Source organism: Lynx rufus, unplaced genomic scaffold (genome assembly GCF_022079265.1).
Source record: "Lynx rufus isolate CCGP_SWC_20201006 ecotype Redwood Valley unplaced genomic scaffold, mLynRuf1.p SCAF_49, whole genome shotgun sequence".
NCBI lineage: Eukaryota > Metazoa > Chordata > Mammalia > Carnivora > Felidae > Lynx > Lynx rufus.
The window spans coordinates 644,027-670,992 of record NW_025814866.1 but is presented as its reverse complement, the minus strand read 5'-3'; the positions used below and the strand labels follow the sequence as shown (position 1 = coordinate 670,992).

The window sequence follows — 26,966 nt, the reverse complement described above, 5'->3', positions numbered from 1 at the left end:
TGGGGGCGGGGCTTGGCGGTCGCACGACTCCGCCCCCCGTGCTCCGGCACCGCCCCCACGCTGGCCCGGCCCAGACCCCTCGGGCCCCGGAGTGGGAAAGGAGGCGGGCAGTGGCCGCTGCTGGGCGCCCTGGGCTCAAGACCCTCCTGGGGAGAAATGCTGGGTGAGCTGGCGGGACAGTCTGGGACGGGGAACGCGGGGCCGACTCCCTCACATGGGCTCCCAGCCACCTCTCACCACCCTTCAACTGAGTTGGGATGAGAGGCGAGCGGGGGAGGGGCTGGGCAGGGCAAGGCAGCCCAGAGCGGTGGCCCCAGCTCGTGCTTAGGGGAGGTGCTGGCTTTGGGTCCAACGGGGCTTGTACCCCCCCGCCCCGCTCACAGATGCGTGTTGTCAGTATTCATGGTATTTCCCTTCACGTCCAGCCTCTCCCCTGCCTTCCTTGCAGTCCGTCCGTCCCCGTCATGCCTAGCCAAGGGCAAGCCTTGGTATGTGGGAGGTTCCAAGGTTCCTGGCCTTGGGTCCAACGGACGGCGCCTTGGCCAGTCCCGAGGCAGAGAACTGGCCCCACTCCTCCCCGCGCGCATGGGCCTCTCCCCAGAAGGCTGCAGAGCGCTGTGCTCAGATGTGAGCCGGCACCAAAGATGCTGTAGTGACACGGCCCCGAGTGCCTTGCGGGCCGAGGGATGGTGGAGTGGCGGGTGGAAAGAACCCGGGCGGCCGTCCCCAGTGCAAGCATCCACAGAGCCGTCTGTCGCACGCCTGGCACGTCTGCACGGGCCCTCCCCTTCTGGGGCCAGCCCCACGTGGACCCTTTGCACCAGCTGGTGTGCATCCTCCCACACAGGGGCATTGTTCCCGCTGCTCCAACCTGAGGGACACACGTCTGCCGTCTCCCTGGGTCCCTGCCCCCTGGAGACGCCTGGGCTCCAAACCAGATCAGAGCTGGTGCCGTGGGGAAGACGGAGCCAAGGCTCCTGGTGTCAAGATGGACGGGACAGGACCCAACACAAGACACCGTGAACCCGGTGGAGGGAGCATCGGGGGGGAGATTACCCTGGGAGGCTTCCCGAGAGAGGTGGCCATGAGCTGGCACCGCGTGGGTACACGCACGCGAGGGGAGAGAGGGAGTGACTAGATGAGAGGGTGACGAGGACGGCCTCTCCCCACAGCCCTTGGGTCCCCGGCAAGAGTGACGGGATGCGGCACAGCCCCTCCTGGCTGGTTGGCGGGAAGTACCAACCCCGCCCGTTTAACCCCGGCACACCACCCACCCTGGCAATTGCGCCAGCAGCGGGGCTGCGAGGAGCTACTTCGAGAGACTTCCGTTCCTTCTCTTTCCGGGGCCTGGCCCACGTGCAGGATGGAGCCCGGGCAGGAGAGGATCCGCTCCAGCGGCACCTGCTGGGCCTCGGACACGGGAACCACCCCGCAGGCGATACCCGTGCGTCCTGGGGAGCGGACACCGCGAGAGAGCCCAGCTCAGTCCTCCCCAGCCATTCACGGAGGCCCGTGGCCGATGACCCGCTCTCTAGACAGGGAGTCGGGAGCGGCTGCCCAGGGCACTCTCCCCCCCCCCGTGTTCTAAACCCCGGCTACCGTGAGACCTTCTGCGGGCAACCAGGCCCTGGCCCAGCTCAGTCCCAAGGGCCAGGGGCCTTGGCAGACCCTTGAAACTTGGGAAGCAGTCTTGGATGGAGAGGCGCCCAGCCCTGGGGGAGGGTCACACCCCTGGCCTCGAAGTCCCATGAGCCCAGACACAGTAAAACAGAAGGTGCTTATTTCAAAAAAAGTCTTTTAATTGTTCAAAATAGCACAAAACGACATCGCACTATGGTAATATTGAGTCACAGGGGTTACTCTACAATAGATGAACGGGTGTACTGTTCTCAGAAACAAGAGAAATCCAAGGGCGCTCAGGAGAGGGGACAGGGAAAACGACAGGACCAGGCGAGTGGGCTCCAAGGTGACGGACTAAACGTGACATTTTCCACAGCGAAATCTACTATAATACAACGAACCAGAGGCCCCAGAAGGTGCGGGCCAGCGGCAGGGCCATGCGCAGGCCAGGCCCCTCACCGCGGCTGCGTCTCCAGGGCGGAGATGGGGAGGGGGGGTCCGGAGAGACTGGCTGCTCGCTCGAACTTGTCCCTCACAGCCTGCTCACGAGCCTGAAGCCTGGGTGCGGGGCAGAGAGCCGGACCGCCAGCCACACTGGGCAGAGCCCCGGGCCACCTGGGTTTGGCCCTGGGAGGACGGCCACGGCCCTGCAAATGTATACAACCGCTGGCTGGTGCCGATAGCCCGCCTCTTCCCCGGGGCTCCCTCCCGGTGACGCCGCACACGTGCCCTCCCGGGCCGCCTCGGAGACTGAGCTCCCCTCCGTCCCCCGACCCCACCGCTCTGGACACCACTCTGCGTGGAGACGGCCGCTGCGGGAAGCTCGGCGGCCGAGGGCGGCAGACAGCCGAGCCGGTCATGCCAGGGAGGGGGCCCGGGGGCGGAGGGCGGGGGGGGGGGGGGGGGCGGGCCAGGACCTGCTCCTCCTCCGGCAACTGTCAAGCTCAGTCCTACAAGTGTGGAGCAATCGCCCGAGGGGAGTGAGCTTCAAGCTTCGCCAGCTCCCTCCTCCCTTGTCCCAGAGGCCTGGGGATGGGCAAAGGGGCAAAGGGGCAGACGGCAGGGGCCAGCAAGAGGAAATCGGGCCAGGCGGCAAACATCATGCCTACAGGGGAGAGTCCACACCTCTCCTGCCCGGGCTGCCCCCAGCTTTTCTTCCAGAAAGATCCCTGCCAAGGCTTAGCCAAAGAGAAAAAAGTAAAAGTTAAAAAAAAAAAAAAAAAAGAAAGAAAGAAAAGAAAAAGATACACGTTCTGTACACAACTAACAACAATGAAAAAGGGACAAAACCCCACACACTAAGGCTAAAATTACAATAAAAATGTTAACTTCCATCAATTCCAACTTAAAAAAAAAAAAAATACAACAAATGCAGCAGTTGGTGGTGTGGCCCCTACCCCGACCCAGGGGCCAAAGCCGGGCTCGCTGGGGGCTGCCCTCCGCCCCGCCGGGAGTCAGGAGATTTGCACAGAACACTGCTCAGGCCACCACCAGGGGCCGGTTCTTCCCCCTTCCTTTCTCTTTCTTCTTGCGTTCTAGCTCTCTACCCAGGAAAGAAGAGGGAAGGCGAGAGGGTCGGAGTACGAAGGCCGCTGAGAAATCGCCAGGCTGACGGGGCTGGACAAAGCTCAAGCACGGGCCGCCAGGTGGCGGAGATGCAAAGGGAACAGGTAAAACGGAAGCAGATGGGACATGTGGTGCGCGGGGTCTTCTCGGGCCAGGGGAGGGGCTGGGGCCGGCTTCCTTCGGCTTCCTTGCCGCACCCCCTCCGCCCCGGGCCGCCCCCCCTCCCGAGAACCAAGGGGAGAAGCTGCAAGAGGCACGCTCTCCGTTCTGTCTTCTTTGTCCAAAGTCTCTGTGTAGCGCCCGTCGAGGGCCCCGGCGTGGCTGGGGTCGGGGGCTCACCGCCACCGGACGTGCTCGCTGCTCTTCCAGATCTGGGTTCTGCTCCCACCCGCGGCAATGATAAAATGTGCTTTCTTGAGATTATTTTAAAAACAGAAAGGGAGAGAGAATGAGTGGCGGCCAGTGGCTCCTGAGGGTGAAGTTTGAGCGCCGGGTGGGTGGGGTGGGTGGGCCCTGGCAGGTGGCGTTCCTGAAGCAGAGGGGGGGTCTGGCGAAGAATCCAGGAGCAGGGAGCTGCCTCTCACTGACCATCTGCCTTAGATTTCTTTGGAGCGGATTTCCTTGGAAGAAGAAAAGAAAGAGGAAAGACACTATCAGCAAGGGTCCCGGCAGCGCTGGGAAACCGCGGGAGGGACTCGAACCTCTGTGGTCGGGGCCTGGTAGGAGTTCGTACCCCGTTAGCACTCTCCAATCCTTCTAGGGAAGAGAAGAGCCATACTATCGCCACTGCTCCTTCTTCCCAGTGGTTGAGCCCCCAGCCTTTCAACCCCCAGCCTTAGAAGGTTCCCGAAAGGGGCATTCTGCTTACATTTCCGGAGAGGACATGGGCCGCTTGCTGGCTGGCTTGGCGCCGGAGCTGTCTTTACTGGTTTCTGAAGGGAAAGACGGCACGGTAAGCAGCTCAGCGAGGCGGGCAGGCAGGACGGCTTCAGCCACATGGCAGCACACAGGCCGAGAGGGCCACCGTGGGGACAGCGTGGCCCCCACCCGCAAGCTCCGGAGCCCGTCGGCCCGAGTCGGCAGCCGGCCACTCGGCCTGCGTGTGCCACCTCCCGCGGTCGCCCCCGGGCTCAGGCTCCGAGGCCCTCCCTGTCCTCCCGTCATCAGCCTCAGGGGAACTGACACAAAACCTGACAGGGCATCCTGGGGCCTCCGCTCCCCCCCCACCCCCCCCCCCCCCGCCGCCTGGGCTCGGGCCTCACCCTGTGCCTCCTACTTCAAGTTCTCGCCGTCCCTATCTCGCCTCAAACAACCCTGGACAGCATTCCCCGAGCCCACAGAGGAGGCAAGGTGCCCCTCCCGCCGCCCTCCAACTCCTCCCTAGCACCCGAGGCCACCTCCCTTGAGTCTATAACAAAGCTCCAAAGTCCCGCTTGGGGCCAGGTCAGCCCACCCCACCCGAGGCTCGGCCAAGGAGCCTGACGGACGACACCCACCTTGCAGCCACCTGACTTGGGTGGCAGGGCCGTAGCCCTTCTCGTTGCGGGCGGCGATGCGGAAGATGATGGCGGGCTTGGTGGTGTAGTCAATGTGGGCGTTGGAGAGGCTGGACGACTGCACCAAGCAGGAGGGGCTGGGCCCGCAGTACACCCGCATGAAGGCCAGCTGGGCCGGGGCGGAGCTCTTGGGCTCGCCACCGGCCTGCGAGCTCTGGATGGCCAGGTACACCGAGTACTCGATGATCTTGCCGGACGTCACGGACGGCGGCTCCCAGGTGAGGTGAGCACCATCTGGACTCTAGAAGCAAGGGGGCAGAGGTCAAGCCATGCCTTCTTTGGCCTTAATACCTCGATCTCCGTCTGCCCGCCCAGGGACGGAGGAGCGAGAACGCGTCACAGCTTCCAGAACCCACTGCTCAGACTCCGTCCCTCTTCCTGACACAACGGGCCCGTCTCACGGTAGACACAGCAGACGCGAGGAGCTGGGAGGACGTGGCCTCGCCTGCCCCAACCTGGAAGGCGGCCCGGCGTAACAACAAAATAAGACGAGCGGGGACTGAAGACACAGCCTTCATCCACCTGCTCTGCCACCTAACGTGTGACCTGGCACTTAGCCTCTCGGTGCCTCAGTTTCCTCATCAGGTCCCAGACCTCCGAACGACCCACACCGAACACGAGCTGCCGTGTCAGGGAGCAGGAGGACGACGGGGAGCCGGAAGGAATCTGCCCCCGTCACTCCAGCAACCGGTGACAGCCGGGACCAGAAGCTGCACTCCATGACCGGCAGACAGTCCACGTCCTGGGGCCCCTGCTGAGTCACCCCCACGTGGCCCAGCACAGAAGGGAGCACCCCGTGTGTGGACTGAGGTTGGGCCCGCCCTGCCGCGGGCAGGCGGGGGACGAGCTGGGGATAGGCCCGCCCCACGGCGAGACTCACTTTGCTGATTTTAATGGCACAGGGAGCCCCCGGGAAGCCGGGCAGACACGTCTTGAAAGCAGAGATCTCGCTGAAGGGCCCCCGGCCGCAGGCGTTGACCCCAGCGACACGGAACTTGTAGGCCGTGCCCGGCTGCAGCTCCTGTTTCTTCAGCTGGCTGTAGTCGGGGACGGCGCCCGAGTCATCCTGGCACAAGAGGCCGGGAGAGCAGGGAGAGAGAGAAGAGAGGCACGTAAACCCCGCCGCCGAGCCCGCGGTTCTGGGGTGGGGCTCTGAGGCCAGCAGAGCAGCGTCCTGTCCCGGGGAAGATGCGGACCCATGTGGGAGAGGGAGACGGGGAAAGGGCTGGCAGCGGCGGGAGGGGGCCAAGCCTGCGCTCCTCTGCTGCTTCGAGAGGCGCAGGAAAAGCGCGTGGAGAAGGCTCTACGCCTGGCTGTGCTTGGGGCCGGCCCCGAGACAGGCACCCCTGGGAAGCTTCCGAGGTTCCCACGAGCCTGGATACCTGCCTCACGGCCAGGATCCACCCCGCCAAGGGCATCGGCTCCCAGGAAAACTTACGTCGGACGGGACGGCATCGTCTGGTGGCAGGAAATAGTGTGTCACCATTACGTTGGTACCCTTAATGACGCCCACGTCGAACCACTGGTTCTCCTTCTTCACGGGGGCTTTGCTGGGCGGGGGCGGTAAGTCTGGCTTCTGGAAGAGGAGAAGGAGGGCTCACACCCTCAGCCTCTGGGGCGCAAAGGCAGCACCCCCCGAAGCCCCGTCGTACAAGACTCACCACGCCCAGGGACTCGATGCCGTTGGCCACTTCAGTCAGGGTCGCCGCGGCCTGTAGTTTGGCAGGGCTGGCTACCACGACCGGCTGGGGGGCCACAAACGTGTTGGACGGAGCCAGGCCTGCGAGGAAAGAAGACGTCAGCGGGCACGGCCCCAGACACCCGGCTGCCACGGGTGGGGGGGGGGGGGGGGGTGGGCTGCCCTCGGGCCACACCACACGCGTCGGCTGGCCGGCCCCGCTTACTCTCAGTGGCTGTGGAGGGCAGCAGGGCCACGGTGCTGGGGACGGCGGCGGCCAGCTCATTGAGGCAGTTGCTCTCGATGGCCGGGTCGTTGAGGCTGTCGGCAGGCGCCAGGGCCTCGGTGGGCAGGTGGTGGTGCTGCTGGGCCTGTGCCTCCTGCAGCTGCTGCTGTTGCTGCACCAGAGCGGCCAGCTCCTGCTGCGTCAGCACGATGGGGATGGTGGTGGCCTGGCCCTCCTGGCCCTCGGCGGACAGGTGGCCCAGCTCGGCCTGCGTCACGGCCGCCGCCGCCTCAGACGTGTCCATGGGCTCCCCGGTGCCTGCTCCGGGGGGGCGGGGGGGGGGGGAGAGAGACACTACTCAAGAGGAGCGCCGGCCAGGGCAATGTCGCCGGCCGCAGGCCTGCAGACCTTGTTTCCGGGCCCTCCCCGGCCCAAGGGACCCCGCCTAACTTTTTGGGTGCCGTGCCCGGCCCGGCCGAGCCGCCGCACTGGTCCCCCACCCCGCCGCCGTCACATCTGACTCAGGCCGCCTCCTGTGGACCGAGCCACCTCTCCTCAGGCCGCCCATCACGGCGGCCATCCGGCCAGAGCTGTCAGCAGGGAAGCTCCAGAACCCCGTGTCTTTGCTCCGCTCGAGGGCCCCATCTCCCCCTTGGGTCTCCCGTATGGCCTCGACAAAGACAGAGTGGCGAGCTGCCCCCCCACCCAGCACCTACCCATGACGGCCTGCTGCGCAGCCTGGAGCACCGCCTGGATGGCCAGGGCCTGGGCCTCCTCGGTGGCTGCAGCCTGGGCGGCTGCTTCAGCGGCAGCGGTGACCGCCAGCTCCTCGGGGGTGAGCCCCGTCACCATGAGGGTGGTGGTGCCTGCCTGGGCCTCGGCCATCAGCTCCTGAGGAAGCGACAGCTGGTCTACTTCAGACTGCGTAGGCGGGGGCGGCTGGACCACCACAGTGGCCACCACGGCGGAGCTGGCGGGCTCCTGGCCCGAAGACGGGTCCCCTGTACCGCTCAGATCCACGGCGGCTTGGAGCTCAGGGGTCTGGGAGGCTGACAGGACCTCGGCGGACTCCCCCATCAGGGGCGTGGAGGCCGGTTGCAGGAGCTGCCGTGGCGGAAGCTGCTGGCGGGGCCCTGGCGAGGCCTGGAGTTCCTCTGGGGGCTGCAGGATGTCAACAGCAGAGAAGGGCATGTCAGAAGTTTCTGTGTTGGCTATGGTCACTGTTATCGTGGCTGGGATGGGGACTTCGGTGGTCAGAGCCCCTGGGGTAGCCTCAGTCATTGATGAGATCTTCTAGAAAGGGAGAGAAGCCCCCGTCAGCGGGGAGGAGGGAGCGGCCAGAAGCAGGCAGCCTTCATCCTTCCCCGTAGGCCTCGACTTTCACTCTCCGTGGGCCAGCAAAACCCCATTCAACGGGGAGGGGCAGCAGGTGACCGAGAGAGAGCGAATGCAGCACGAAGAGAGAGACCCTTGGGACCTGCTGGCTGATCTTCACCCATCCTCAGAGACGCTTCCTGGTCTAGCCAAAGGGGCACCCGGGCTCCCGCTGTGTCCCTCTTACGGGTTACTGCCAAATGACGAGCCGTGGGAAACACGAAGGAAACAGAAGCGTCTGCAAGACGCTAGGCCCGGGTGCCCCAGGCGGCCCTTTTATGGTCAGCAAGAGGGCCGAGGAACGGCAGCGTGCTCGGTGCAAGAGCGACACCTGGTGTCCAACTCGGGAATGGTACAGGCCACGGGTGCCGTGAGCAGCAGAGAGGAGGTACGAGGGGATCCTCCCGGGGCTCTTACCGGTACCGAGGGGCCCGGGACCGGGGTGGACTGTGTCACAGTGGTCACAGCCCTCGTCAGTGTGGAGGACACGGTTGTCGTAACGGCACTGGAGCTGGTGATGTTCACGCTGTCGCCCTGGGTGCTCTCCGCGTCTCCCTGGTCACTGGCGGCTGGTGGGGGATCTGCAGAGGAGGGGGGCAAGCAGAGAGAAGGGTGACAAGCACTAGGCCAGTAGGGGCCTGTGGGGGTGGGGAGGCAGGTCAGCAGGAGCCCGAGAGCCTCTACCTGGCTTTGCCCCCAGGGGACACTGTCACCTGGAGAACTCTACCCTCTGCTGGGAAACCGAGCCCCAAGAAATCTAAGTACCGGCCTGTGGCTAAGGGGACCTCTCGGTTTCCACCTCCCTCAGCCCCCGAGCCCTGGGCTCGGGGAGACGACTAACGCCGGGCTGGCGGCCTTCGCTCACCTTGGTTTGAGCTCATGTTCGAGGTGACGGTGGTGGCCGTGTGTGTGGTGCCCGTCTCGTGCGTCTCACAAGGGGGGTTGGAGCACACCCTCTGCGTCGGGAAAGGAGCCAGCAACGAAGCAGCAGCCTGGGGGGCGATGGAGGGAGGCGCCGCCACCTCCAAGCCGGACTCCATGGGGAGCAAGGCGCCCACACCGACCGACATGGTGGTACCGGTGGACGTGGTCTGGTGTGTCTCGCAGGGGCGGCCGGCAGGGGGCTGCTGCCCGCCCTCAGGCTGGCCCGCACCCCCGTTGGACGTGGCCGTGGTGGGCGTGTGGGTGGTGCCCGTCTCGTGGGTCTCGCAGGGCGGGTTGGAGCAGACCCGCTGGGCGCTGCCGGCATTCGAGGTAGTGGCGGTGTGGGTGGTGCCCGTGTCATGGGTCTCGCACGGCGGGTCGGAGCAGACTTGGCTCGCGGTGGCCGAGGGGCACAGCAGCGCCTCCAGGGCCGTCACAGTCACGGCGCCACTGGCCGAGCTCTCGTACGCGGGTGTGGGGGTCCCCCGTGCCTCGCCGGGCTCTCCGGCACCCATGGCGGAGCGGACCGTGGTGGGGGTGTTGGTCGTGTGGGTGTGATGAGCCTCCGGCTGGCGCCCCACGGACGCCAGCTGACTCAAGCCGGCCACGGGGCCGCTGGGTCTGACCTGGCCACTCACGGCGGCCAGCTGCACGAAGGTGGCGCCGCGGCCGCCGGCCTCCACCGCCAAGGCCGGCCCAAGGAGCGGGCCGGCCGAGCATGGGGCCCCGGTGGCCAGCACAGTCATGGCGGTACCGGTCACGCCGGTCTGGCGGGTTTGGCACGAGGCCTTGACGGAGCCCTGGGCTCCCTCCGACACCCCGGCGGCCATGCCGACCCGGACCACGGCAGGAGCGGTGCCGGCCACGCAGGCACGGCGGAGGTCTCGCTGCTGGCCGGCGCCGATGCTCGACACAGCGGTGGTGGCGGTGCTGGTGGTGCCGGTCTCGTGGGTCTCGCACGGCGGGTTGGAGCAGCCGTGCTGCCCAGCCATGTTGGACGTGGCGGTGGTGGCCGTGTGGGTGGTGCCCGTCTCGTGGGTCTCGCACGGCGGGTTGGAGCAGACGCGAACCACGCTGCCGTTCTGCTGCCCCACCGTCGAGGCCACGAGAGAAGCGGCCGCCTCCTGTCTGTCACAGACGAACTGCACTTGGGTGGGCTGCGGCTGCCCCCCGAGGTTAGCCACGACGGTGGTGGTGGCTGTGTTGGTGGTGCCCGTCTCGTGGGTCTCGCAGGGCGGGTTGGAGCAGACCAGCGTCACGGTGCCCGGCTGCACCTCACCCTGGCCTGAATCGGCGATGGTGACCGTGGCCGTGGGCTGTTCTGTGGTGGGCGAGGCCAGAATGGACACAGGGAGGTCATGCACGGGCTGGGCCTCGACTCCACTGGGCGCCGTGATGAGCGTCACCTGGGTAGGCTGGGAGACAGGCTGCGGGAGCCAGATGGGACGTCAGCTCGGGAACTTCCCGTCTGCCCGTCCCTCCCACCATCCTGTAGCGCCACCCGTGCTGCCGGGACCACGTCGGCTCCTAAAGGGACAGCCTCCTTGGTCAATCCAGAACCCGCTTGCCCTCTGACCCCCAGACGCTGGCTTGCTCAGGGACCGGGGAAGAGACACGGTCCCCACCTCAAAGGCCACAGGCACTGGGGAGCGGCTGTGGGGTCAGGGAGGGAACCCCGCTAACCCAGCACCACACAAAGGCCAGCAACAGAGGCTTTGCCGCTTCTACGGACTCAGCTGAAGACGAACGAAGGGAAGAAAAGTGCTATGTGCACGTGAAGGGGATCTGTCGCGTGCTCTAGATCGCGAGTCGAACAGCCCACTGTTCAACCACTGGAAAGGCCTCGCGTCTGAGGTCTCAATACGACGGACGGTTAGACAGTGACTGAGAATCACGTGGCGCGACAGGGACGCGGGCCCCGGGTGCAACGCGGGGGAGGAAAAGAGGACGTGGCGCAGGGCCCCAAGACAAAGCCCAGAAGCCTTGAGCTGGGGCTCAGACGTGCCCGCCTGGGGTCACAGACGTGTGCCCTCCCCCCCCCCCCACGCCCCTCAGCGCCGTGCTCTCCGGCCGCCCTACCTGCATGGTGATGGTGGGGGTGGTGAGCCCGCCGGCCGCCGTCAGCGTGGTCTGCGCAGCCGACACGGTGATGGCGGTGGGGTTGATCACTTGGCTCGAGAGGGTGGCGATGGTGCCCAACGTGGTGATGGGCGTGGCCAGGGAGGCGCTGGTACTGTGGCCCCCAGCTCCGGCAAGGCTGGTGGAGACGGTGCCTGTCACTGTGCCCAGGGTCGTGACGCCTAAGGGCAGGAAGGGGGCAGTAAGGCCGGTGGCCGCGCCTCCTCTCTTCCGGCAGCTCTCCTCCGGCACACCCCAAGGGAAGGGGGGGGGGGCTGGGAGAGGGCGCAGGCGCCCCCCGCCAGCCCTCCTGTGGGGAAGCGGGCCCAGCCTACAGGCTACACACCTGTGGTGCCCTTCACAACCAACGTGGTGACTGCTGGCTTGACGGCAGAGACGGTGACGGGGGTGACCAGGCGGACACCCCCCATGGGCACGGTGCGGAGGATGGTGCCCGGCTGTCCGGGGGCCCCCTTTAGCACCACCTGGAATGCCAGAGGAAATCGCCCCTGCGTCACTCTCAGCTTGCCTAGAGCCTGGGCTGCCCCCCTCCCAGGCCCCTCAGGACACGTGTGGCCTGCTGGGGTCCTGGCCTGGACACCGGGGTGAGGGGAGGGCCCGGCACGCCTCACCTGGGTCACTCCTTGCTGCCCGTGGCCAGTGGCGATCTTAGGGACAGCTGTGATGATTTTGGCAGGCGCTCCGGTTCCTGAAGTCATCACCTTGGTGGTGATAATGGTGATGGGGGACTTGATGCCCGGACTGCTGGTCACACCTGGACGGGAGAAGGGCGGCTTGGCCTCTGGAGCTCCTCTTCTCCGGCGCCCATTCCCCACTTCCCTCGGGCCCTCTTCCAAGCAGTCCCTCCCACTGCCCCTCACTGCAAACAGAGTGCCAGGTACAGCCGCAGCCCCGCCACCTCCCTATGAACGTGCGACAAGAGGCAAGGAGAGAGAGGAGAGAGAGAAAGCAGAACAAAAGCAAAAGCACGCCGCAGCCCAGCCCCCGTCCGCCCGTCTGGCGTCCGCCTCCTGGAGCGGCCCCTCGCCGGCGCACCGCGGAGGCCCCTACCTGTGGCGCCGGCCTGCGTGATGATGGCCGACATGGGGATGGTCTTGATGATGGTGGTCGTGCCCGGCTTGGTGGTGCTCGGGGACACGCTGCTGATGCCCAGGATGGTGGGCTTAGTCCCGGCCCCGCTGGCCTGCGTGGTAGTGATGATGGTGGTGGGCTTGCCGTCCGCGGAGGTTACCAGCTTCAGGATGGTCCCGGCCGGCAGGGGCCCTTTGGTCTGCGACAGAAAAACACGTGGAAGCCTACTCAACAACGACAACGCCGCCGCCGCCGACGTCTAGATGCAAAGAGCGGCTCAGCCGACTAAGGGTCCGACTCTTGATCTCAGCTCAGGTCTTGACCTCAGGGTTGGGCGTTCAAGCCCGGCGCTGGGCTCTGTGCTCGTGCGCCGGGCACAAAGCTCACTTAAATTTCAGAAAAAAAGGCCAAACAAAAAGTACGTCTCGAAAAGGAAAACAGCCGGAGGAGAACAAGGTGAACGGACGCCACCGACTACCACGATGCAAACTGTGGCAGAAAGTCTGCTCCGGCTACTCTCCACCGGTGGCCCGAGCGGCTTAGGGGATGTTCTGAAGACTGAGAGCGACCGCACCAAGCAGCAGGGCGTTCTGCACCACACGTGCTCAAGGGATCTTCTCCAGGAGGGGACACAACTCCTTCCTGTGGCCCGGAGCCCCCTCGTGAGTGTCAGAGTCTGGGTCCCACAAGCTCACCTGGATGATCTGAGTCACCGGGCCCGTAGATGCCTGGCCTGTGACCGCTGAAGTCTGAACGGGTTTGGTCTGAACCACTGACATCACCTTGCCCAGGTTGGAAATCTGAAACAAAGGACGGAGCAAGGAGTGATCCGGAAACCAATTACGAGCACGGCTTGGGTCCGGCCTCTCCTGACCCGGGCCCAGGCCCGGGGTAGCGCCACAGGCCGGTCGCGGCCCCATGCAGCGGGGTGGCACCCGTCACTCACCAGAGCACTGCCTCCTGGGACAGAGATGGGGCTCTTCACCAGGGTGATGGTCTTGGTGACTCCACCCACCACCGTGGTCACCACCTGGGCTTGCTGGGCCACTGTCACAGTTCCCGACTTATGCACCGTGATGATGGGGCGGGTGGATGTATTGGCAGCAGAGGAGACAGACGTCCCCACCTGGGCGGCCGCAGTCTTCAGCATCCGAGTGGCCGGGTTGCTCACCTTGAAGGGGTGGCGACGAGCCGTGAGCGGGGCAGGGCGGAGAGGCCCAGCTTCCGCCCAGAGGGGCCCGAAGCAGCTTGCCGGGCTTTGCCTTTCCCTCACCGACGGAGAGCGTGGCCAGCCTCAGGCTGCCACGTCCCGAAAAGTACCCACTCATTCCAGAGCCCGTGGCAAGCGGCAATTACGGGCCGGTGGCCCCACGGGGGCAGGTCCAAAGCCCGGAGGGAGTGACTGCTGTCTTAACACGGCGCTCAGAAGGCCCCGGCCCCGAGGCTGCCCCGGCTCAGAACCCGGCACAAGGAATGCTCACCATGACCGGCGAGGAGGCCACCTTTACGGTAGCCGGGAGGGTGGTGGTGCCTGGCGTCACAGCCACGGTTTTGACGATGGTCGTGCCTGCTGGGACACTCAGCACCGTGGGCGCTGACGAGGGCGGGATCTTCTGGGTGGCGGCAGCTGCAGCTGCCAGCGCGGCCATGCCGCTCATCTGCGGGCTGCTGCCAATCACCTGTGGTGGGCACAGGGGGCGTGAGCCCACACTCGGCACCAGGACCGAGGCTGCCTCGCTCCCTGCTCCAGACGCTTCAGCAGAACCCATCGGGAGGCCCGGCCCGGCCCTGCCCAGAGAGCCTCCGTCCCGCCCGACGTCCCTCCCAGCAGCACCTGTCGGCCCCACCTTGGCCCCTGCTGCTGACCGGGTGCAGTGGCCCAGCAACAGGATTTTGCCAGAAGCTCTAGATACTTTCTAAAGACCACAGAATTAGACACAGCTCTCTCCTCCTGGCCCTGGGTCAAACCCCAGGTGCCTAGGTCCTCCCTGCAGGCTTCCAAACAAGGAAGTTCACGTTTAAGATGCCCTCGTCTGAATCAGATTCAGACGGCAGGGAAGTCCTTCCGAGGCATCAACTTATTAACTCGTATTAACTGAGTGAGGACGATTTGCCTCACCGGTACATTCCTGGCCCAGAAGAGCCCAGGCTGAACGGCACTAAGGCTGGGTGCCACCAACCACCAGGAAATCCCACCCCACCCACCAGCTCCTCACCGTGCCCTGGGCACTCTGCGTCGGCACAACCATTCGCACGCCTGCAGGAAGGGAGGTCACGGTGACGGGGGCTTTCCCAGCCTGGCTGGCAGGTCGCATGGTGACCAGCGGGGTTCCTGTCGTGGCCTGAGGACCGGTGACTTTGAGAACAGCGGGGACGCCTGGCGAGGGAAGGAGGTGGCCATCAGCAGAGGCCCGGGCCTCCGTCGCACCCGGTGTGAACGCGAACTGCTTCTGGGACCTGCTGGCGCTTCACATCTGGTCCTTCCAGACACGCTCAGCCACTGTCCCCGCAAGCGGGCCCGAGCTTTCTCCCGGCCCCAGCGCTCGGCCACAAGCCAGTGCCGCCGACGGCCAGGTGTGCTATCTTCAGCGGCCCTCTCGGGCACACGGCCTCCCGGCGAGTAGCCCCTACCCTCTGAAGTGTGAGGCCCCGCTCACCTTGAGTCCTGGCCGCCGTGGGCACGGAGATTGAGCTGCCGGGTACCGTCGGCAAGACCTGGATGGCGGTGGTGGTCGGGGGCGCGGCAGCAGCCTGGGGCAGGAGCGTGATGCCTACCTGGGTCAGCGGCTGCACGGCAGGTGCGGCTGCTGCCGGGGCGGGGCTCTTGGGAGGGTTGGCGGGCACAGACGGGACCGGATTGGGCGTGGGGGAGGCGGCAGTAGCGGCCGTGGCGGGAATGTCATATTTCTGGAGCTGCAGAAGGTAACTGTCGGCTGTCGCCACGGCCCCCCAGCTCACCTCCAGGGAATTGGTGTTGGCTCGTACCAGCTGTACCCGGGCCGGGGGTGGTGGCTTTTCTGCAAGAGGGCACGGCCGGTGAGAAGGGGTCGCGCCGGGAGGCCCCGCGCTGTGGCTCCGCTGCGCCGCGGCAGGCCCGCAGGCCCCCGTGCAGCCGCCTCACCTGTCTCCAGGTACCACAGGTCCTTGCAGCAGACCTGGTTGTTCCAGGCCTTTCGGTAGCCGTCGCGCCCACTCCAAATGTACAGGCGGGTGTTGATGGCTACGGCACAGTGGCCGGCTCGGGCCCGGGGAATATTGTCCTCCAGCGTGTCCATCAGGATGGTCTCCCAGGCCATGGTATCTGGGGACGGTGGGGTTGGAGGTCAGTGAGGACGGCAAGCGAACCCACAACCCCCAGTGGCCCTCTGGCCTTTCGCTGTCAGGGATGGGGAATCCAAACCAGGAAGTCATTAAAGAGTACTAAATTAAAAACAAACAAACGAACGAACGAAAGATAACTCGGTACGGCAAAAAGACCGTAAAAGATGTAATTATACACCACAAACTGGGGAAACTATTTGAAACGCACAGCCAGAGGTCTCACTTCTCGCACATCAAACAACACAAGAGCCTATGTAGAAAAGAGACGGGCAAAGAGGAACGCAAGTTACGGAAAGGCGACAGGAGGATCTAGGGGAAAATACATACCCTCGCTCAAAATAAGCGAAATGCAAACTTAAACCATAAGGTGCCTGGCAATTTGATTCCCGTGCCTGTGGTAGCCGGGGTTCAAGGTGAGCCAGGGGTGCTGGGGGGCCGGCCCGTGGGGAGAGTCAATCACCTACTGAACTTGGCGAAGAGCTGTTTGACGGTCGCCGCGCCGGCACTGCCGGGGGCATTTACGCGGGCACAGCCTCTGTGCAGGATGGCTTGGCGACATCCTTCGACAGTGATCCTACCTCTAGGTTTTTACCCTTCAAATACACTTGCACGGAAGTGAGGACAGTGCAAGGATACTCACGGAGTAGCGTCTGTGCAAGTTTCAACACCTCGATAGCAATTCAAAAGAATGAGGCCGCTCGCCGTGCGGGGATGGGACGGGATGGTCTCCGAGACAGAGTAAAGCTTTTCGAAAAGCCAGGCGTGGCGCGGCGCCGAGAGCAGGCTGCCGTCGTGTTTGTTTATAAAGGAACCTACAGACGACGCTTGGACATGTAGAAAAGTCCCTGCAGTGGGAAGGAGAAGCCACCAGCGCGGCTGCCTCTGCAGGATAGGAGGCGGGAGGGAGGCTGCGCACGGTTAAGCGTCCGTGCTTTCGACGGCGGGCCACGTGTAGGAAAAGAGCCTACTCAAAAATGAAAGCAGGGAGCGCCCTCAGAGTGCTCGCACCAGTGGCTGCCTCTCGTGGACTCGAGGGGCACGGGCCTTAGAAGCACACCCCACACAGCTCTCGGGACCGAGGAGGGCCAGCCTCCCGCAGCCCTCCGCAGGCTACTCCAAGCCCGAGGAGGCCATACCCAGGTTGAGACAAGCCAGTGTGTTGGTACACTTCCACTCCTTCTCGTGTGTGGCCACTTTGACGTCATCCATGACGAGAGGCACCCAGCCACCAAACACGTACATTCTGGGACGAAGGAGGGAAGAGTAGGAGAGGGTTGTAGAGGAGGTGCCGAGCTAGAGGCCACCTCTTCCATCCAGAAAGTTCTAAACACGCTTGGTCCTCCAGCTCTCCCCGGGAGAGGCCCCCAGGGCGCATGAAAGCTCTCGATGCCACCCTGTCCTTCTTGGTGGCTCAGCCCTCACAAGACCTGCGTCACCTCCACCACGTGGAGCCGTTACTCGAGCTCATCTAAAGCTCACCTCAGTCCCCATCATTCTCATATTCGCTTTGGGACCGTGGCATTGACAAAGACACCCGGCTGCTCGTGGAGAGTATCTAGGACAGTCTGCGCCCCTCTACCCCGAGTCTGTCTCGGTCTCCCAGGGCCGTAATGTAAAGACAGGGCTGCGGAAGGCCAGCCCAGCCGGAAAGGGGCCTCGGCAGGCCTTAGGAATTGCAGGAACAAAACCGAGAGCCCCGTGGGGGTGGGGGCGGGCCGGGAAGACAAGAGCCGTGGCCGCTACTCACTTGTTTCCTATGGTCGTGGCTGAGTGAAGACTCCGGGGAAGAGGCGCTACCCCGCTGAGACTGGGCTTGTTCCACGTCAGAGTCTCTGTGCGGAGCAAGGGAGGGAGGAGGGTCACCTACGCCATGCCAGACACGGGCCCTCCGACCCAGAGGACGCTGCCCAGAAGCAGGGAAGGCTCTGAAAGATGGGTGCCTGCGCGCAGTGTAAGAATTCCGGGCCTGCGCTCCCTCCAGCCCACGACAGGCCCTCTGGCCGGCAGATGCCAGCATTTCCCAAGCCGCGTTCGCCATCCTGGCGGCTGCGCCCCTCCCACGTTTCCTGAGCACCTGCTAGAGGCAGCTGCGTCCCTCGGGGCTGGGGCGCGTCCCCCACAGGCCCTGCACTCCACGCCCCACCCTCCGCTAGCGCACCGGCTCCCACCCCACCGTCCACAGGCCAGGCGCCAGGAATCTCACTCACGATCAACGGTTTCCTCTGAGTGCCGGTGCTGACCTACCGGACGGGTGCCACCGGCCAGCTTCTCCCTCAGCCTGCCTTCAGGTCGAACACCCAAGCTGCTTCCTACCACTCCTCACACCCACCCTGCTTACCCGCCCAAGGAGCCCCTCGAGGTCTTATGGTCTCTCAACATCCCACCTGACCGTGACACACCAGGGCATGCCACTCCTGTTAGAGTCTACCACGGATGAACGCTACCTCATCTAGATAATTCCATCCTAGGAAGATCTTCGCTTCTCTCCCCTTATCCTCCTGTAGGACGGCAGACCAACTCAGCCAACCGAGCCTCGCTCTTTCTTAAGAGCAGTGCCACAAGCTCGGGGCAAAGGTGATTGACGCACACGGGGGCCCCCTGCCCCCTGGCCAAGAGGATGAGGGGCAGAGCAGCACACTCGCTCCCTGGGCCGTCAGCCCCGTCTCACCACCCTACGCCGGTGGCCCAGCCCAGTCTGCTAACTTTGCTCCGAGGCTCCCGAACAGCCGTAGCCATGTCTCACCGATATCCAAGGTCCAAAGGTCCCCCAGCCTGCAGCCGCTCATCCCTCCATAGATCACCAGCTTGGACTTCTTGTTGTCTTTCTCAGTATAGACCACAGCAGTGTGGGACTCCCGGGGTGGAGGCAGAACGCCATAAGTGATGGGGATGTCCCAGGCCACCACTCCGGAGCCCGGCCGCAATTCCAGGATGTATAAGTCATTCAGGTACCTGGAGAAGAAAGGTCAGTTCTGGCAAGCGCTGACTCCACACACCAGAGGCCTCGGCAGCTTCTGGGGGTGAACAGCAGACTCCCTGGGAGACAGAGGGGGCCAAATCTACGTTGAACTCCAAGTTCCTCTACCCTCAGCCCGGAGGAGGGGCTGCCAGAAGCTCCCAAGGATAAGTGTGAGTCCGAGGGGAGCGGCAGGCTGCCTCGCACACAAAGCCGGGCACTGTACGTGGGCCCCCGGGGGAAGAGGGGTGCTGGCTTGGGACTACCTTCAGACTTCACGAAGGCACTCAGCCACCAGCCTTGGAAAATACCACCACTAAGTCTGCAGGTAGCAAGGGCTAGGAAGGAGAGCACCAGCCCCAAGGTGGCCTGAGGAGCAGAGACCGGCCCAAGGCAAGGTGGGTTGCTGACCCCCGGGCCCAGCCCTCCTGCCATGCCACCTCCCCCTGGTTAGAGACCTCGGAGCCAGAAACTCCTTCAAGGGCATCTAGCGTCACCCTCTCACATCACAGAAGGAAGGAACCCGGCACGGTGCCATTGGCTGGCATGTGGCGAAGCACACCCACCCTCATGGGCTTGCACACGGAGAGGGCGAGGCCTCACCTCGGAATGTTGTTCTTGGGGTCCTCGCTATCGTTGGCCAGACCCCCAAACAGGTAGCACTTGTTGCCCACGAGGGAGAAGCTGTGCCCGAGCCGAGGACACGGAGGGGGTCCATTTTTGGGCGTCTTTGCTTTGAGTCTCTTCCATTCCCACCGGCTTGCCTGCAAAATCAAGACTCAGGGATTTAATCAGGAACGGGCTGGCCACCATCGGGGCCTGGGCCATTTGTTGTGGAGGGAGGGCCTGGTAGGGGTGAGGGAGGCACGGGACCATGGGAGGCCTCCTGGGCAGCCTCCCCACCCCCACCCCCACCCGGGGAGCACGCTGGGGGCCGTTACCTGGAGCTCGTAGAGGTCATTGCTGTATTTCCCATACTCCACCATCCCACCAAACACCAGCAGGCGAGTGCCGTCACACACGAAGCCATACGCGGCACACCCAGGGGGGATGTCCCCTCTCACGGCTGGGATGAACCACTGGTTAGTCGCTGGGGGAACAAAAGGAAGCGGAAGAAATCAGAATACCTTGAGGACTCCTAAGAACCAGAGCCCCCACTCCTCCCACTCCCCAAATCCAGCAGCCCAAGAAACGTGGCCTGACAAAGGAGGAGCCAAGACAGCGCCTCCTTGTCCCAGGGTGTGGGGCCTTCTCATTTCAGTATCCAGTCCCAGCACCCCACCCGAGCCATCTTTTAAGTCCCTTGCCTCAGAAGCCACCTTGCGACAGCCTGCAACCACCTGGCTTCTCATCAAGGTCGTCTTAATAAGCGGGAAGTCACTAATTCATTAGCTTCTGGGAACGTGGGCCCTGACTTCCTTCCCCAACTGCTCAGTGGATCATTGGAAAGAAAGGTCTAACACCCAAGATACCCTCTCGGTGGCCCCATGCACCTCTTCCTGGGGGCACGGGGGCCACACCTCCAAGTGGTTCACAGAGTGACCGTGACCAGCCAGTGCCCTCCCTCCCTGCCGGTGCCAGTGGCAGGAGGCAAGCAGGTGAGGGTGGCCAATCAAGGAAGTCTAGTCCGCTGGCTGAGGAGAGCCAGGGAGGGGGGCAAGACTCCATCTCGGCTGGCGTTTCCTAGGTGATGTTCCACACCACCCCTCCCCTCATGCCACACCCACACCAATCTAGAACATTCCTGAAATCCGGAAGCGGTGGCAGTAGCATCAGTTTCTGAGGCAGCCTCCACAGCCTCTGCTGGCTGCAGAAGCGTCCCCCGAATCCATCCCCTGTAACCGGGGCTGGGGTGGAGAGACCACCTGAACCATCCAGCACCCCGCTCCTCCCCTCACTTAAGGCTTGTGTCCTATGTTCAGCTCCCCAGACACTTGCCAGGCCAGGGCCTCCCAGAAGAGTCACGGGGCACACATCCTCCTCTTTTTGAGGGGTCCTTCTCATTACACACTATTTAAAGGACTCTCCCTAAACGGCACGCCACACTCTCTCCAAAAACCTCAAACCGGGCGCCAGATGCAAATCTGATTCGGTGCCCCTAAACCGGTATTGGTCAAACGTCAGTGACTTGAGACGGAGGCACCGGAGCGTGAAAGGGGCAGCCCTGGAGTCCAAATGAGGGTCAGGACAGTCCCACAGGGAGGGCCTCGGGGGGCCCCGGCTGCTCGACTGCTTCTCAGCCTCTGCACAGGCACGTACTTGGTTATGCATACTTGGTTATGCATACGTCCTTCCTGCGTACTAGGTAACAAGTCCTTTGTTGTCACCCTGGGGCCTCATGTGCACACTGGCCCAAAGGCCTGTCCTCATCTAAAAGCACACCAGTAACCCCCAGGACAGTTACAGCCTTTCCCGAGGTGAAAGCGTTCCTGTTGCTCCCCACTCCCCACCTCTCCAGCTTTGCTTTGGAACAGGCTGTTGACCCCCTCCCCCCCTCAACGGTTCGGTGGGGTCACTGGGACTCCAGCACGCCCAGCACCACTGTCCCCCTCTGCCGTCGTCCTGGTGCAGGTGCGAGGCTGCACTGCCTGCTGCACACGCGTGCGCCCAGACCCCAGGTCCCGGCTCCCTCCCTCACTGTCATTCCTGGGGCAAAAACAAACCAAGAAAAGCAGCAGCTTTCTGTGCCGAGGCAAACCACCCATGCACAAATTGGAAGAGACGGGAGTTTCATCCAACTTACCAGGATAAAAAGCTGAAAGAAACCTGGGAGACTGCCTAGGCCAAGCTCCCTCAATTGATAAAGGAACGGAACCCAAGATAGGAAGTGACTTACCTGAGGTTATAGAGCAAAACGGACAGACACAGGCAAGAACCTTGTCACCAGCTTAAAAGCGACCGCTAGGTGCCCACCGTACAGGGAGGAATCGGCTATCCTCGCCCACCTGAGCGCCCTCTGGGCTGCTGCACGCAGCTACGGGGCCACCATGGGGCCAGCGGTCAGGCCTGGGACAAAGCTACACGGCAAACAGGACTGACCCGCCGCTTTCCTATCCCGCTCTCATCGCTGATGCGGCCGGCCAGGCTGGAAGTGACCTGTGACACCCCTCATTTAAGAGGCGCTGGTCTTGTTCTAGAACATGGGACAGGGGCCCTACACCGCCATCAAGAGCGGTCTGTCAGGCACTTGGTGGCATGAAGCCACAGCCCCAGTGCTGCCCTCCAGATGGCACGGCCGCTGCCTCAAACACACCGGCTGCTCTCAGGTACCCCTTAATCACGTTATCTGTAGCTCATCCAGCGGGTGACCCCGCCTCCGGTCCCTCGTTCTCCATTCGCTCCAGCCGGTCAATGCTCGCAGCTGGGGGCGTGGTCTGAGGAGAGGAGGCCACCTGCACACAGGACCCTCCGTGGGCTAGTCAGAAACCTGACTCCACCTTGTCTCTCCTCAGCAAGCTTGACACCCGCAGTTTCCGTGTTTCATCAGCCACTCCCACCCCTTTCCACACTTGCCAAACCCACCTGTAGTTGCTCCCGTCAACCTCTATGCACCCTCCCCTAGAGACCCGCACCCGCACAGTTGGGTAGACCGACCGACCGACCGGTAGCCCTTCTGTTCGCTCGGTCATAACACGGCACTTCCTGTGTGGCAGACGCAACACCAAGTGCGGGGAGGCACGGAGTAGACCGCTCCCATCCTCAAGGTTCCAATGTAGTAGGAAGGCTGCCACGCCCTCCCCCCCCATGATGGGAAAAGCAGCCCGGGGTGGGGGGGGGGGGAGTCTGCACCAAGGTCAAGTCTGGGGAGCACAGAACAGGGCAATTTGGCAGAGGGGGCTTCTCAGAAAAGGTGACTTTGGAGCCAGGCCTTGAAGGGTGAACAGGATTTCCTGACAAATGAAACTAACAGGGCCAATCAGGAAGTGACTGCAAAAGCCAAGTGAGAAGAGGGGAGGTCTCATAATGGAGGGGGAACGGATCTGAGACAAGCTCAACTTAGTGACCAATGAGCTACAGGGACAGAGGAGCAGTGAGGTGTTTCCAAGGAGGTGGCCTGTGCCTGTTAACTGAAGAAGAGAGCCCAACTATGTCCAGGAAGAGCTGGACTCCAGGCACTCCCGCGTGACCCTACCACCGGCTGGCAGGGTGACCCCTAGACCTGTCACTTCCCCTCTCAGACCCCAATTTCCTCATGTGCAAAAACAAGGAAGTTCCGCTAGATGCTTTGCAAAGCTCCTTCCAGCTGTTAACAGTCACTGGACATTAAAGAACCACGGACGCAGACCAGCCTTGGGCAGCTGATGTGGTGACCGGTCACAGTCTTCCCTCGGTACCAGGTCCTCCATAATCCGCTTTGCTACCCTGAAATACAACTCCCCAAGGCCAAGGACAGTAGCTACCCTAAGAACTCCCAAAGGCCAATCAAGTATCCCACAGCCGCCGTGGTAACCGCCGCTGAAGAGGAAGGACACACTTTCTCACACACACCTGCTGGCCCCCAGCTCGTCACCCCCAGACCACCGAGCTAACCAAGACGGCAAAGTGCTCACAAGCGCCCCAAACGCGCCCCCTGGAGCCACCGAGCTCAACGACAAGGAATGGGTCTCCCGTCCCGCAGAAGGAAGAGGGCGAGAGAAGAAGGAAGAGGCGCAAGGATCTGCCCTGCCCTGACTTAAACCGAAATGACGGCAAGCGGAAAGGCAGCCAGGCAGCCGTGCCGCCACTGGCGGCAGGAGGGCAACACCAAGCCCCATCTGTCCCGAAGGGAGCGCAAGAACCCTGCAGCTACCAGAAGCGCGGACACACAGCGAAAGCCGGCCAAAGTTCCTGCGCCCTTCAGATAATGGGCAACACTTGGTGAGGACCCGGGAGTTGGGTCTGCTGGTGACTCTCCTGAGAAATCGCCTAAGGAGTTGGTAAGGGCAGTTTCCAAACTGCTAACTGGAAGAATCCGGGGCTGCGGCCCTTCGGAAGGCAGACTACCCTCTACTACACGACCCACGCTTGCAGATGGGGAATGAATTAATGCCAAAGTGGCCCGATTCATTTTCATAAACTAATGAATATGCAGAAGCCCCTGGAAGCAGTGGACTTCAGAGCTGATGGTAATTAGGCCCCTGTCCTACTTTCTAAAATTGTATTTCCCTGTTAAGGAGTCTGCTCCGGGCCTTGTGAGAATAAAGACAGTCCAAGGAGTTTAGAAGGTTCTGCTCAGGGCGACGGCCTCTCTAAAAACAGCCCTGCCCCTCAGCCTCACCTTCCCCGGCTGACTGTGGCCACAGCAGCTGTCTACGCCTGCAGGGAGCACCGCCAACCAGCCCGGCCTCGCTGGAGGCAACAGGTGCCGAGAGCCGGAATGCAAAGGGTCGCCATCGACCCACCAGCCTTTGAAAGTCAACTCGGTAGGGGCAGCCAGCTACAAGGTGCGGAGAAAACTGCACTCTGCCTCAAGGGAGGGGGAGGGGAGCACCCAGCCCTCACTGCTCTAACCACTTTCTCCCTTGGGCGCCAACTCCCAACCCCAGAGCACCCTCACAGGTGGGAGGTGGGGCCCAGACTCAAGGAGCTGGTATTGCCAGAGCCCTGGGAAAGGACAGACCTGGAGAAATGGAGTCTGCTAGATGTGATGCCTGGGGGCAGAGCTGGAAAACAGCTCCCAGCCACCACCGACCCCAACGCATCCCCCCCCCACCCCCCACAGAGGGGAACTTCCTGAAAGACCACTGACAGGCGTGTGGGTGTGCAGGGCGCGCTGTGAGACTGCTCTCCCCCCTCCCGGGCGGGGGGGGGGGGCGTCTTAGGCTCTCTCCCGCTCTCCCCCCCAGAACACAGCGCACACAGGCCCTCTGGCCTCAGGGAGAGTGCCCAGCCCCTCCTTCTGAGCAAGGCGAGGCGCCGTGAGCCAACGTCCCTTCCACAGGCAACCCTTCCACAGGCAACGGCTCTGTGTGCAAACCAGGCCAAGGGGCCGCCACGGGCAAGAGGCTGCAGGAGGCTGCGGCCCAGTCGGAGACCTGGCAAGGACGCCAGGCAAGGGGCGCGCACCGCAGCTTTGTGTGTCCCGAGGAATCCCGTTCCTCCCAACTAACAGCGCCCTGGGATTGGGGGAGATATGAACGGGGGCACGGCAACCTCGGCCTCACAGAAAGAGGAGAGGTAAGGGTCCACCTAGCCCACCATGGGGTCACTGGAATTCACCTCCTACACCGGAGGGCCCCCGATCCAAAAAAAGAAGCAATTTGGAGCAAACACCGCAGAACTAAATGGCAAAAGGGGGAGCAGCAGCAACGCCGCCCTATCTGTGGGTGCACAAACCCTGAGACGGTCACCCAGCGGGGCACACAACCCCCCAGGTCGGAATCAGGGGCTCAACTCTGCCCCTAATCCGTCATCTAGAAGCTGTCATTTCTCCCGAAAAAGCATCAAAGAGGAAGAAGAGCTGAGCAGGCGCAGAAGGAGGGAAGAAGGGGGTGGGACTTTGCCTGCGCCAAAGGGACGCATCCGCCAGCCCGCCCGCCCGCCCGGCGGGGTAACGGTGTCTGTCTCGAGTCAACGCCGGCGACGCCCCCGCCCCCTCACCAACCGGACTGGATTTCTGTCGGATAATGAAAAGCACCCCTCAAACGCGGGGGGGGGGGGGCAGAGGAAGAACGGGGAGAGAGCAGGAAAAGGCACAGAAGCCGGGCCGACCAAAGGGTCTCGGAAGAGAGAGAGCAGATCAGTGCGGAGGGAGAGGGAGGAACGGGAGGGAGAGGAGGCAGGAGGGAAGGGGAAGAGAAAGGAGGGGAGGGAGGGCGGAGAGGAGGGAGGGGAGGAGGGAAAGAGGGGGAGGAGGGGAGGGAGGGAAGACGAGGGAGAGGGAGGAGATGGAGGGAGGGAGGGAAAGATCCCAGGACCCAGCGGGCTTTGCACTCACCCGTGTTGTACACGTGCAGTTCGTCCACTATCCCCTCGTTGCCGCCGCCAAACACCACGATGAGTTCCTTGATGGCCACGGCTCGGTGGCCGTGGCGGGGCCGGGGCACCGGACCCGACCAGCCCACCACTCGCTTCCAGCGGGGCTGCAGGAGCACCGCTGGAGAGTTAGCGGGCGACACGGCCGAAGCCATAGTTACGGGAAAGGCCGCGGTGGGGGAAAAGTCACCAAGCGGGAAGGGAGCCCCCCAGTTCCTCTCACACACACCCCCTTTCGTCTAAGGTAGCTCTCACGGAGAAGCGGTTCCTCACACAGCGGTGGACGGTTCCATGGAGGCCGCCATCTTAACTACCCTCCTTCCCTTCGGCTCTTCCCCTTCTTCTAGCTCACCCCGTCTCTTCAAGAGCCTCCCGAAACTTTCGAGCGCCTAGCCCCGAGAAGCCGGAGGCCGCCGAGTCCCGCCGCCCTGACAACTCGCTCGGGCGCTCCCGCTTACAAGCTCGGGCGGGAGGCCCTGGGAGCCGCCATCTTGAGCCGTCCCTCTCTCCTCCCTTCCTCAGTCGTAGCCCTCCCCCGCCGGAAATGGCGGAGCCCCGGCCCGGTTCCCACACCCCCCAAGTCCCCTGCACTGGCCGGCTTCCGGGGCGGGTGGAAAGGAGCCACAAGCGCCGCGGTTGTCCCAGCCCCGCCGGCGCTCACACCACAATTGTGGGAGCCGCCATCTTGAGACCGTCCCGCTTCCCCGCCCAGCGCTTAGTGCAGCCGCCGCTCCCGAAACAGCCTCGACACTCGTGAAGGACAAAGGCGCGCCGGAGGCCAGTGGAACGAACTCGAATTCTCGGGGGCTGGTCGGAGACTCGCGCCGTACAGCTTGTGAGGTCTCGAACCTCTCCCCTGAGTCCGCCTCTGCTGCTCAGGCTGCGCCTGCCGCCCTGGGAGCCGCCATCTTGAGACTAACTCCCCCTTCCCCCCTATTCTCTTCCTCCTGGGTCAGTTCTTCCACTGCAAACCAAACGCAAGGCAGCGTCCGATCCTCGCTTCCCTCTTTATGACTCCTTCCCACAGGAGCCGCTCCAAAGAGCCAGAATTAGGCCCCGGAGTGGCAACTGTACGGCAGGAGGAGCGGTAACGGCAGGGCGCTCATGCCTCCTCCCTGGGAGCCGCCATCTTGTGTGAAGAAGTAACAACTAAACATGGCGGCAACGGCGGTCGGGCGAGGGGGCGGAGTCGGGCTACGTCACTGTTTTCCCCCCCCCCCACCCCCCGCCCTCGCACGGCTTCTCAGAGCCAAGGCCTCTTAAAGGACCCCCGCGCTGCCCCGGGGCGAGGGCCCAGGTCCACCGCGCGCCTAGCTTTGGCTCAGGCCGCTCTCGGGTCAGGCGCAGGCGCGCCCAGCCCCGCGGCCCACCCCCTCCCCCCCCATTGCGCCCTCACGCCTCCGCCCTGGGAGCCGCCATCTTGCCACTTCCCTTCGCCCGGCCGTCCACGGGCGTCAATAGCGACTTTCAGCACAAAACAAAGATGGCGGCTGAGACCTCTGGTGAATGCCCGGATGAGGATGCCTCAAACGAGCTCGGCCCCGCCCCCCCTGGGAACATTCCCCCGGGTCGTTTAAGTAA

At 63.5% G+C, this 26,966-nt stretch overlaps 1 protein-coding gene across 6 annotated transcripts; it reads right to left on the bottom strand.

Moving 5' to 3' along the window:
- Positions 1–1,778: 1,778 nt before the first annotated feature.
- Positions 1,779–26,642, bottom strand: HCFC1 (host cell factor C1). Of its 6 annotated transcripts, XM_047098412.1 has the most exons (27): positions 25,348–26,639; positions 19,373–19,521; positions 19,035–19,195; positions 18,219–18,427; positions 17,223–17,307; positions 16,612–16,718; positions 15,276–15,455; positions 15,113–15,171; positions 14,812–14,905; positions 14,371–14,531; positions 13,636–13,833; positions 13,101–13,325; positions 12,850–12,954; positions 12,134–12,353; positions 11,695–11,837; positions 11,409–11,547; positions 11,024–11,244; positions 8,886–10,371; positions 8,438–8,601; positions 7,363–7,807; positions 6,647–6,967; positions 6,404–6,522; positions 6,181–6,318; positions 5,623–5,808; positions 4,683–4,983; positions 4,055–4,118; positions 1,779–3,806 (listed from the first exon to the last, which is right to left on the bottom strand). In XM_047098412.1, exons 1-27 carry the CDS (start codon positions 25,538–25,540, stop codon positions 3,767–3,769), a joined length of 5,913 nt encoding a protein of 1,970 aa, XP_046954368.1. In that variant the 5' UTR covers positions 25,541–26,639; the 3' UTR covers positions 1,779–3,766. The 6 variants fall into 6 exon arrangements, with proteins under 6 accessions (XP_046954368.1, XP_046954364.1, XP_046954366.1 ...); XM_047098408.1 differs by having other exon boundaries at positions 7,363–7,939; positions 14,812–15,171; positions 25,348–26,642; XM_047098410.1 differs by having other exon boundaries at positions 14,812–15,171; positions 25,348–26,640.
- Between the last annotated feature and the right edge of the window lie 324 nt (positions 26,643–26,966).